Below are 12,194 nucleotides of genomic sequence, written 5' to 3' on the forward strand. Positions count from 1 at the left end.
AGAGTGCCTTTCTCCTCCTCAATAAACTGACTCTACTTCTGTTACAAAAAGAAACAAAGAGAGAAAAGCATTCATGAGAGAAACTCTCAACAACAACACCGACCCAAACATTGCTTTGTCCTTAAACCTCTGAGGAAGGGCTAACACATGCCCAGGGTTCACAGCAGTTGTGGGTGGTCAGACCAGGGTGCGAGATAGGGCATCTTGGCCTTTGTCTTTGAGGGCATGGTGAACCCATTTATTTACATTTATTGCTCAGGGCTGCTTTTATGCTACAGTGGTTAAGAGGTTTACAGTCTAGAAAGCTGGCTGATCTCCTCTGTAGAGCATAACTCCTGTGGCTCCCATTAAACAAGGCGAGAGAGCTTGCTGTTCAGAGCAAAGTTCCAGAGCATGGGCTCCCTAATTTTAGGATAAAGTCATTTAGAGATTGGCTGAAGTTAAAAATGCATTTCAGCAAGTTTGCTGGCAGGCACTACTTCAGTGCCTGGGTGGGGCCTGGACTTTGAGATTTTTTAGAGGAGATGGCAGATGAGATTAAAGCCATGCATATTATCTTTAACTCACAGGAAGGGACTGCCACTTCTGAGAATGGAAGGTAGTCATATGGATAGTACTTCAAGTACCAGACTCCCAGGTTAGAGTGTCTAAGGTGCCAGATTCCCAGGGTAGGGAGGGCCCGAGGTACCAGATTCCTAGGTTAGAGAGTATCTAAGGTACCAGTTTCCTAGGGTAGGGAGGGCCTGAGGTACCAGATCCCCAGGGTATAGGGATAGAAAATCAAGGTCTCTAAGACCCACGAGCTCCTGTTTTCTTGGGAAAATTGGGAGAAATGTGGTTTGCAGAGAGTACATTGGAGTTGTAGATGAGAAGGATCTTAGGGCAGTGATGAAGATTTGAATAGACCATTGAAAGGACTGACAGGAAAAAAGGAGGAAAGGTTGGTGACATCAAGATCTCAGTGGAACAAGAAGTCATGAACTTGAAGGGCTAGAATTCAGAAGAGGGAATGGGCATTAGGTCTGAGGTTGGAGCTTCTCTGGGATTGTGACCGAGGGATAGGACTGGTGGGGCGGACAGCTGTTGGTGTGGCTGTGGTTGAACCGAGTGGAATACATCTAAACCATTTGGTGTGTGAATTTAAGGATAGAAGAAGGATTGTGGGAAGCTAGGACAACCAGGAGGCAAGAGTGTCCATGGTTTTGGACACAAGCAATATTTAGTTTGGGGGCCTGAGATCTTGAAGAGTTTAAAAGGAATACACACACACAGACACACACACACAGACACGCAGAGACACGCAGAAAGGCAGAGACACACACACAGAGTTGTTAAGGTTCAGGATGGTGCAGGTAAAGGAACCATGGACATAGGCAGCAGGCAGGTCAGTGACAAGGACAGGGATGAGCTGAGGAAGATGGTTACATGTGAGGTGAAAACAGTGCTACTGTTTCCAGTGAGACTGAGGTGCTACAGAGGCAAACAACAAGAGTCAGAAGGGTGGAGGGAAGCCGGTCAGCTGGCGTGAGAGCCAGGCAGGAAGAGAGCTCTCAAGCATGGAGGTACTTCTCCACAGTGCTTCTGGCCGCTGCCATCATTTCTGGGGCCTGAGGTGCTAAATGCTACGTCATAAATAGAGCCCTGGTAGTCTCCTCGGGAGGAGGACAGCGAGGCCACCGGCATTCTCCGGCATCCTCCAGAACATCGTTGTGCTAATTGTATTTTGGCTTCCAAAGCCCATTGAGCCTGAGGCCCAGATGAGGTTTCCATATTTATGGCCAGGCACTGGGACAGTGGGACCCACCATGTTTATTACCTCTCAGCATGTCTTCAAGTCTGTGTAGTGTACTCTTTCCTACCAGTCAGAATCCGACAGCTCACGGCTTATGTCATCAGGGTAATGGTTCTCAACTGTTGAGGCATGACCCTTTCAAGGGGTGGCCTAAGGCTGTTGGAAAACCCCGATATTCACGTTAGGATTTATAACAGTAGCCAAATTACAGCTCTGAGGTGGCAAAAATAATTTTATGGTTGTGGGTCAGCACAGCATGAGGAACTGTATTAAAAGTTTGCAGTGTTAGCAAAGCTGAGAGCCACTGCGTGAGAGTTTATTGTATTGTTTTTGATTTTTTTTTTTCAAAGATTTTCTGGAGAAGCAGACTGCTAAGGTTGTTTCTCAGAGACAGCAGGGAATTTGGTTTTCATTAGGAACGCACGGGGTCAGCAGGGTCCCTAAGGTCAGTGTGTGTGCGTTGTTAGACTTTTCATAGCTGAGCGGTGTCTGAGAGAAACAGTCTGGAGGAGGCAGCGTTGGTTTTTGGCTTGTGGGTCGCAGGATTTCAGGATGTGCTTGGTTGGTTTCCTCACCGTGGGCTGAGGTGAAGAAGAGCGTGGTAGTTAAGTCATGGTTAGAGAAAGCTGCTCATGGCACCACAGCCAGGTTGCAGAGCCAGAGGGAAAGAGACTAGGGACAAGAGACGCTCTTCACCAGCATGCCATTAGTGACCCACAGCTACAGCTTCAGCCCCCTCCACATAGTTGACGCAGTGATGATGCAGTCGGTGATGGGGTCTGCCAGCGGGGACCAAGCCTTTTGGGGGGGATATACCCCATCTAAACCATAACATGTCCCCAGCCTCCAATGCTGTCTTCTTGGAAGAGGAGGAATTGGTCATCACAGGTGCCCAGGTGGTTCAGTTTCTGATGTCCTCAGTCACATGGCTCTGCCAGCAGCTGGGGAATGGGGGTGGGGGAAGATCCTGGGAAGCAATTGCCGTTCAGATAGATGCCTTTCTGCCTGGTGTGTCTCACACAGCCTTTTCTTTCACCCTGTCTTCCAGACAAAGGACCAGTCACCAGCATCCTCCCATCTCAGGTAAACAATTCTCCAGTGATCAATCACCTTCTCCTAGGTAAGAAGATGAAAATCACGAACAGAACAACCAAGAACGCAGTCATCCACATCCCCGGCCACGCAGGAGGCAAAATATCCCCGGTCCCCTACGAAGACCTTAAGACAAAGCTCAACTCTCCGTGGCGGACTCACATCAGAGTCCACAAAAAGAGCATGCCAAGGACCAAGAGTCACCTGGGCTGTGGGGACACCATAGGGCTGATAGAAGAGCAGAATGAAGGTTGTAGGGCTCACAGCCTGGGGGCAGCCGAGGGGTTTCCCTCTAGTTGTGCAGCAACAGCTCACGGCGGTGGCGAGGCGAGCAGCTTTGATGGTAGCACTCCGAGGACAATCGAAGGGCAGTCTCCGGAGCCGGTGTTTGGGGACGCTGAGGTTGTTGATGTGGCTGCCGTTCAGGTGAGATTAGAAGCCTTGGAACTGAACCAAAGGGATGCAACCGCAGAACCGGAGCCCAAGGCGCACCTTCCCTGCCAGCTGCAGGGCCCTGAGTCAGCCGATGGCCCTGGAGAAAGCCAGGCTACCAGCAAGCCCCTCCCCGGCGGCATCTCAAAAACCCCCATCTTCAGCCCCTTTCCTAGCGTCAAGCCGCTTCGAAAGTCAGCCACAGCCAGGAATTTGGGGTTGTATGGCCCTACAGAAAGAACCCCAACCATGCACTTCCCTCAGATAAGCAGGAGCTTCAGCAAGTCGGGCATCGCTGGCAGCAGCAGCAGCGGCACCAAGAGGCGATGATGACGCCTTCCAGCGGCTCAGTGTCCGGACTCCTGTGGCACCGCGGCATCAGTGTGCCAGCCGCACCCTTCCAGTGTTGTTTGTCCAGTAAACATGAATCCAGAGGTTCGGAGCGGAGCACCAAGAGCTCATCCAAGTGGGAGTTGGAAGTGTCGTGGTGGGAGCCAGGGTAGGGACCGTTCCTATCCACCAGGTCACTCACGGTAAAGTGGAGTCTTGTGACTAAATACATCGTGTGCTTCTGAATTGTGGATTTGCCCCAATTTTCCCTGTGAGCTCTCCTCAGGGCCTTTTTGTGGGACCCCTGAAACACCACCACAAACCCCCTGGCCTGCCTGGTCTTTGGACACCACCGATACTCAAGCATGAATGAACACCAGCTTGCTTGAACTGAAACCGAAGAAAGTAAGTTTCTTGCAAAAAACAAAACAAGACAAACAGACACCTTCCTGATGTCCCTCTTTCTGCACTGCTGGAGAGGAGAGGGAATTTGTGTGTGTATGGTGAGTGTGTGTATGTGTGTGTGTGAATACTTTAACACCTGTCTTCAAATTGTTTTTTATCCTTACACTAAAGCATAGCAGAAAAATCAAGATAGCCTTTCTTTAACTTTCTATTTGAAAAAAGAAAGCCTTTACATCAGTTGAAGTCAATAAGCAAACTGAAGAGCGTATGCAAATGAGACACCCACGTGAGCTATGCATTAAGAACTACTCCAAACTGCTTGCGGATTCCAACCCTTCCTGAGGCCCGTTTCCTTCTCTCAAGGACTCCGTGTGGGATCCAGTGCTCCCGGAGCTCCATGTGGAACCTGTGCATCCCCTGATCATGGTTCCCGGTACCCACCAGCGCTCTCCCCACTGCAGATGCCCAGAGCCATGCTCACGGCCGGAACAGCGCCCGAGACTGTTACTTGAAATTTTTTTTTTCCTCTTGGCTTGGAGTACTTTGTTACTTGAACACGGCCTTTCTCTGGAGAAGGCCCCAGCTCTTCCCGTCACGTTTTCCTCTCCCTTCCCTCCTACCCTGGTCCTAGGAAGCCAGAGGTAGCATTGTTTCCACTATGCAGTCGGGAACCCGGCGCCACCTCACACGAAGTGGCTCTAGCTTCAGTTACTCGAGGTAGACAACCCAGTGTTCCGTAGCAGCAGCTCACTATGTACCCTCTGGTCCGATAAGCTGGCTCACCACGCTTTGTCCACGTGCACAGCCGCCTGACACAATGGCTCTTTCCCTCCCTGGCCCAGAGTCCTGGAATGGTGTTTGTAGGATGAGCTGTGAAACCTCCTCACCGTGAAAACTTAGTTTCTTTTCAAAATGGTTCACGCACCCTTGCCTTGCCGGAATGAAGGGTTTCCCCCACTCAATCGCCACCGTCATTAGCAGAATAGAGTGATGTCTTTACTTACCCTCATCACTGGAAGACTTTGGCCGTTCTTGCAGGAATATTGTTGAAGCCATCAGTGTTCATTTAAGTAAGTGGGTTTGCCAATTGTGAAGCCAGAGCTGATTTCAGGGAGGACCTTTTTTTTTTTTTCAATGAGAGGTATTCATTTGTGGAATCCTGTGGGCTTTGTGAATGAAAAACCTCTACAGGAATGACACATTGACACATTTCATCCCCTACATGGTATTTTTGCCCGGAAGGACCCCAAGATGGAATGAATAGCTAATAAGTTGTTATAGTTTGGGTTGGAGTTCTAGCTGAAGTTACCAGGGCAGCTTCTTTAGCAAGCAGCCATGTGTTTCTTAGGCCTGGGGAAGGGTATGGCTTTGGGGGTTGGGCTTACTTTGCATCCCACCCCCAGGTGATATGACCACTGATTCCTAAAGCTAAGCACAAGAAAAGGGTTCTTTTCGCTGACAGACTTTCAATGACAACTGTTCATCTCACTATCTTTTCTCTTGCCCATCACAATCATCAAGTCCCCTCTCCCCCAAACTGTCATCTCTGACTTGAATAGAACGTTGTTCCCTCTCTACCAGTCACCCTGGCTCCTGAGAGTTGAAGTGTTTGGAGGGTGGGGGGGGCAGGTAATCAGGTGGGACTGACTCCCAATGTCCTGTCAGTATCTCTCTCCTCTTACGTTTTGTGAAGGGGACAAGAGAGACCCGCTTGAATGGGTAGTCGAAAGGGAGGTGCTTTTTTTTTTTTTTTCTTTTTGCAGTAAACATGATCGTGCCACTTTAGAAAACTCCACAGATTCCCGTTCAAGCTCTCTGTACCAATACCGTGCATGCACTGTACCAAGTAGTCAGGAAGTGATGTGAGCAGGTCCACTTCCGAGCCCTGCCTCTTAGAGCAAGAACTGTGTCATAGCCTCTCCCACACAGCATGTACAGAGGCCTGTACGGACTCCCCATGCTCCCCGAGTCCTGGACACCGTATGCAAACACCAGAAGAACTTAACCATAGGAGTTTATTCCCACGTCCGCCTGTGTCCCCCTGAGCACTTTCTTTGGTGGGGGAGGGGAGTCAACACTGCACCTCAGCCCTCTGTAAAAGCCTCTAGATCTAAACCTACTTTGTAATGTCGACCCATGGCTGTAACTGTTTGGAACAATGTTCTCCTTTTCTCTCTTGTCTCGTTCTGAAGAACTAATTGTACTGGCGACAGAGATATATGCATAAAGTTTCTCCCTGTTGTAGGAGCCGTGTGGTTTTCTATCCGAGTGGCATTCCCTTCCCCCAGTCACTTCCCACTGCTTTCTCTCCTACCTCCCACTTGGTCACAGGAGTCAGGGAGTGGGTTTCATCTTTCCCATTCTCATCACCGGGTAGCAGGGCCACTGTGGCTTTCCCAGAAGCGGGCCGAAGAACGGGTTCCTGAGCAATGGGCAGACAGGAAGAGAGGGAGGGAGACAGAATGCTAGTATATGGTGTACACGTCAATTGGCTTTTAGACCTACCATCTCACTGTGTTTAATAAAAGAGAACAATTGTATGAATTCACTTCTGGTCTTCCAAGAAAGTGCGCATGAACTGAGAGCTAGGATCCAGTGTCCAGCCGCTACCATCTCTCCGTATAAATTCTGTAACTCTTTCTTTGCCCACCTGCAGCAGCCGTTTGGCAGCATTTCAGACACATTGTTTTTTTTTTTTTTTTTTTTTTTTTTTTCCCTGATTAGAGACGCAGCATGTTTTAGAAACTTCAGGAAATACAGGGATCCATTCATGTTTGGGCACATATCTTTTCAGTAACTGTGCATGCATGTGCATGCTTCACACTGTTCCCAGGGATCGAACTCAGGTCACCAGGGCTGCACAAATAAGATGTGGAAATGCTAGAAATAAAAACGGGGGCAGTGGTCAGACCGGATGGAAACACAGTTGCCGGTGAGCATTTGGACTATGGCATTAGAATGTGTCTGTTTCTCCGATGAGATAGTTGATCACGGTCAGCCAAGTGTAGAGATGGAGCCACTGCTTTCCAGCTGTGGATGGGAGGGAGGAGGTGTGTTATTGGAGGGTGGCTGGCCTGAGAGTTTCCTTTGCCACCTGCCCGACAAGTAGATGCATTCGTGACAAGATTTATCTTGGCTCTTGCTTGTAAAACCTTCTGTTGATGGTTGATTGGTCCTTGTGGTTTGGGGTGTGTGGCAAGATGGTGGTGATGGTGAGGGCAAAGCCACTCGCCTCATGGCCAGAAACCAAAAGAGACCCGAAAAAGACAGCCTCTTTAAAGGGGCACTCCAGTGACCTGGAGACTTCCTCCTATCATGAGTAAATACTGCTACTACCAATAATGAAATAAATAAAAGACCCAGGAAATATAGGCACTTCTAAAAAGCGGTGACGTAAATAAGGGTGCTTGTGAATCCAGGGGCCTTTGTCTCTGGGAAGCAAAGTCAGTGAGAGTCTAGTAAGGGGCACCATCAAGTATTTAACTAAATGCCAGGTGGCAGGCTCTTTCCTTTTGAAAACTGGCTGCTATATGGAATCCCAAATATACCAAAAGGTTCTTTTCCCGGAAACCCTGAAATCCGTTTTCAAATTCCTTTATCAAATAAAAAACAAGGCTCTATAAGTTCCTCTGTCCACGGGAATGTGTTTAGCCCGAGTGTTGGATCGCCTAAGACTTCATTCGTTTGAGTTTGCCATGCTTTTAGTTTCAGTTGGAATGTTGGTGTGATTTCAGGGTTGTATCGACAGATTCTCTTTCACCTTTCAGATAGTTGCTCAACTCCCTGACCCGAATGGTAAAATCCACCAAAAGTGAAAAACCTGTAACCCAGTTTCATCAAGGCCTGGCACAGAGTTTGTTTTTGATGTCACCCATACACGACTTGACAGCACATCACGGAAAATAAAAATCATTTGGTCCTGACTTAGTCATCATTCCTCGGAAAAGCAAATGGTGTCACCACAGTTGGCAGCAACGGTTTTAAGGAATTCTGGGAATTGGTGGTGATTTAATACCCCACTCTCATGAGATGCAGCCTTGAGTAGTCACACAATGCTATCCATTTTCAATGCTTTCGGGCATGCAATTGTTATGTTTCATGTAACGGTGATGTTAATTAAGCCTGGGCTTCGAGTGGTCCTTGAATCTCCTCCTCCTCGTTTCTGAAATTCTGGGGCATCACCAGGTATGATGACAGTGGACCGAGTCCCTGACATATCTTTCACTGCCTTGTGTCTATCTCCTGATCGAGTTGTGTCTTTTGAGTGTACTGAAGCTGTGTATGTCTCTGGTGACATTACATTTGTCATCAGCACTCCTAATAAAAACAGCAAGCTGAGCCCTATTGTCCCCTCAGTTTAGTGAGCCAGCTACAAAGTGTAAGGCTTAAAATTGGCAGCTCTACCTACCAAACTACTTTTATTGAACTAAAAACAAGTATTCCATGTGTATGGGCATTTTGCCAGTGCATATGTCTGTTTACCACTCTGTCCCAGGCTCTCAGAAGAGACTAGAAGGTGTGTGACCATCTGGAACTGGAGGATCTGGAACCTGCTTTCCTTTGAGACATTTTAAGAAGCCATTCAAGGATTTAAAAAAAAAAAAAAAAAAAAAAAAAAAAGGTTAGAGACTGTATTGGCTTTATAATGGAAATTAATTGACAGGAAGGTGTCAAAGTCTGGCTTTCTCACCCCTCAGCTCTGGATGCAGTGCCTGGGGTAGAGCTGAGGTGTGGCCGTATCCTTAATCAAGTAGGAAGACCTCACTGTCTTCAGGGCTGGTGGGATGGCTCAGTGAGCTAAGGTACTTGCTGCCAAACCTATGACCTGAGTTGGACTTCCGGGACCCATTGCTGACTCTCGCAAGTTGTTTTCTGACTTCCACATCTGCACCGTGGCCTGGGACCCACCCCTACATAAGTAATTACGTAAATAATACATGTGACAAAAACCCGACTTGTGAGTAATTGCACTTGCAGTAACAGTTGAAGAATTATTGGTAATGGCTTTGTTTCACTCCCTAAGTCACCGTGAACACTGTGACATCTGATGGGGTCCAAGTCTACTGTCAGCACCCAGGACACAACACCCCGGAAGCTGCACCCACCATGAAGCAGAGTCTGTACACGTGTACAGGTAGCATGTATGCATTTTGAGTGATACTGTGATATGACATGTAAAAATTTACATTCCACTACTTTGCAATCAAGTTAAAAAAAAAAAGTTCCAAGGAAAGCTAAGAATGTTCCAGTCAAGATTGTGATTTTTGATGCATGGGAAGGTATCCTGGACCATGCCTGGACCTTAGGCCATGGGCCGGACATCTCTGCTTTAAAACTAGAGGCTCTGATGCTGTAGCGGGGTCTGGAGGATTCTTGTGAAGTTGCCGTTGCAAATCTCTGTTCCAAGGCTGAAGAGCCTGGAGTCTGATGTCCTTAGACAACAGTGCCAGGAAAAAAATTCACCTGCTGGACAAGCGCAGACGTGATGAGGGCCTAAGTCCACATCTCTGCCTTCTCTTCCCAGCCCCAGCCTACTGGTGGGGTCACCTGGGTTCAGGGCAGCCTTTTTCTATGGCACTAACTCCATACAAATGTCTCTGCAAAGACTCTCTCAGACATGGCCAGAACATGTACCAAATTTCTAGACACCCCTCAATCCAGTCTCCTAGGCAGCCAACACTAATGACCACAACATTTTTTAATAATACCTTATTAATATTTATCTGAATTTAGAACACTTCTTAGTGTTTACATGTCGATTTTATCCATTGTGTTTCCAGGTCTTGTGAAATTTTGGGGACCATTCTCTACTTTGTGCTTAGTAAAAGAATTGTCTTTTTTTTTTTTGCCCTTTTTTAGAAGACATTTTTAATTTTATATGCTTTGGTGTTTTGCCTGCATGCGTGAAGGTGTCAGATCCTCTGGAGCTGGAGTTACAGTTATGAACAGCCACGTGGATGCTGGGAATTGAACTCAGGACTGGAAGAGCAGCCGGTGTTCCTAACCACTTAGCCATCTCTCCAGCCTCTCCTTTTGCTATTTTTATGGCTTCCCTTTTATGCTAATATCTTTGAATCTGGAGTTCCCTTGCATTTAAGATGTGAAGTAAAGCATCATCTTAACATCTTTTCCAAAACAGTTACCCAGGCTGCACGCGCCATTCTTCAAGTGATCTGTTTTAATCATCTAAGTCCCATCTTCACACCATGCTAAGTCCCTGTGTGTATTAGGGCAGATTTCTGGACTTCAGGTTCACAACAGAACCCTGTGTTCGAACTAAACCACCTGAGCTACTCTGGGGAGGTGGGGGTCAGAGGCCAAGCCCTCCCTCACTCCTCTTGTCAAGGATAGCCCAGAAGCTGCTCTTCAGAGATCTGGAGGATATTGTAATTTTAAAAAGTGGCTCATGAGAGGAAGACACAATATGAGAGCTTGGGAGGGGATTTTTCCCCTGGGGAGAAAGTGAATGGGAAAAGGGGAGAGGGGAGACTGGCCCCGGGGACAGGAGCAGCAGAGGAGGGGGAGAGAGAGAGAGAGAGAGAGAGAGAAAAAGGGAGAGAGAGAGAAAGGGAGAAAGGGAGAGAGAGGGAGAGGGAGAGACAGAGAGGCATTGGTGGGGGAAGATGGAGGCGGGCAGGGCCCTTTTGAAAGGGAACGTAGTGAGTGTGCACAGGTGGAGCTCTTAGTGGCTGCTGCTGAGGGTGAATCCTGTCAGGACCCCGAGGGCAGGCCAGGACAGACACTTGAATACTAACAGAGAATAGAATTCGAAAGCCACTGATTTGGCCACTGTCTGTTTCTCACTGAAGATAAAGATGGTGCTCTGTCGAGAACCCTGTGGGTGTCCCTTCCCTTCCCTGTGAGAGAAGTCACATGAACTGTGTGTGGCGAATAGCTCTTGGCTCATGTCCAGGACAGCTGTGGTTATGGAGGCCCTCATGTTTGAGAGGAGAGTTTTCCAGGAGAAGGGGACAGCCGCACACAGAGCCCCATGTATCTATGTCTGCCTGCCTCTGACAGCTCGGCGTTATAGATGTGACATAGCAGTTTCGATGTGAACCGGGCATCATAGGTGTTGTGTAGTAGGTTTGTTATGCCCTACACCTAGCAGCTACCTGGTGGCTCTGCAGTCTGGAAATGGATCCTGGTTGTGCATCAAATATTGGTGAATTAGGGTAGAGCTGACTAAAGTTATAGGCTGAGGTATGCAGTAACGTCCAGATGGGTCGTGTTAACAATGATTATCTGCTCCACCTTCTTTCCCAGTCAACTCCCATCAGGTAAATCTGTATATCTCCGGCCCTGAGCTAATGTGCGATTGATTTATCTGACCACTAGATGCCACTGTTGCTTCACAAGAACACTGCCGGCTGCTTCGGTGCTAGGGCTGCATGGAACCTTCCCTGTGCCCCGTGTTAAGGACGGTTCCTTTGTTTCTCTTTTGCCCACGTGCCCATCTTGTTCATTTGCAAACTTGATTATTCAGCGAGAAGCACAGGCACACAAAGTTCCCAGCCGAAGACTACCCACCCGGTCTCGAAGAGTCATTTAGAAAACGTGTTCCTTTAAAACTCTGTCACCAGATGCCCCGCGCAAGGTGTCTGTCCGGGCTGTTACAAAAGTCAAAGTGCAGCCTGAAGGCCAGCAGCAGCCCTGCTTTGACAATACCATGTAGGATAGGGTGTCTGTCACATTGGGCACAGGAGTAAAGGTGGCCCTACAGGGTGCTGAGCTAACGAAGGAGATGGATGCCCTCTATAGGTCAATGCTCCACCCTCAAAGCTAGAAAAACTTGGGGAGGCCATTAGTTCAATCTTAAGCTTAGTGAAAGCACCCTCAAAGCTGGAAAACTAGTTTGAACTAGGCCACTAGTTCAATCTTCAGCTTAGTGAAAGCAATTCTTTGGCAACCTCATTGGTGGTGGAGCGTGTCCATGCCCTCCCCATGAATGTCCCTACTGAAGAGACATTTCATGTAGGGCACTTTAGTTAGAGAGCACTGTGTTAGAGAGTCTGTGTGTGGTTCTAACCTGCCTTCCACTGCCCTTCATCAACGTTTCCAGTTCAGAGTGACCCGACACCCACGTGTTGAGCACTTATAGGTTCAAGGCCCTGTGCTAACCCATCTAGGGACATTCCGCGGA

At 48.1% G+C, this 12,194-nt stretch overlaps 1 protein-coding gene across 2 annotated transcripts in view; it reads left to right on the forward strand.

Moving 5' to 3' along the window:
- Tbc1d30 (TBC1 domain family member 30) overlaps window positions 1-3,675 on the forward strand; it is a 64,806-nt gene extending 61,131 nt beyond the window's left edge. The window contains exon 13 of one of the 2 annotated variants that reach the window (XM_051176174.1): window positions 2,841-3,675. In XM_051176174.1, coding sequence (XP_051032131.1) covers window positions 2,841-3,646 — 806 coding nt within the window. In that variant the 3' untranslated portion in view covers window positions 3,647-3,675. The remainder of the gene's footprint in view (window positions 1-2,840) is intronic. The other variant, XM_051176175.1, reaches the window with a different exon arrangement.
- The last annotated feature ends 8,519 nt before the right edge of the window (window positions 3,676-12,194 follow it).

Source organism: Phodopus roborovskii, unplaced genomic scaffold (assembly GCF_943737965.1).
Source record: "Phodopus roborovskii unplaced genomic scaffold, PHOROB, whole genome shotgun sequence".
Lineage (NCBI taxonomy): Eukaryota > Metazoa > Chordata > Mammalia > Rodentia > Cricetidae > Phodopus > Phodopus roborovskii.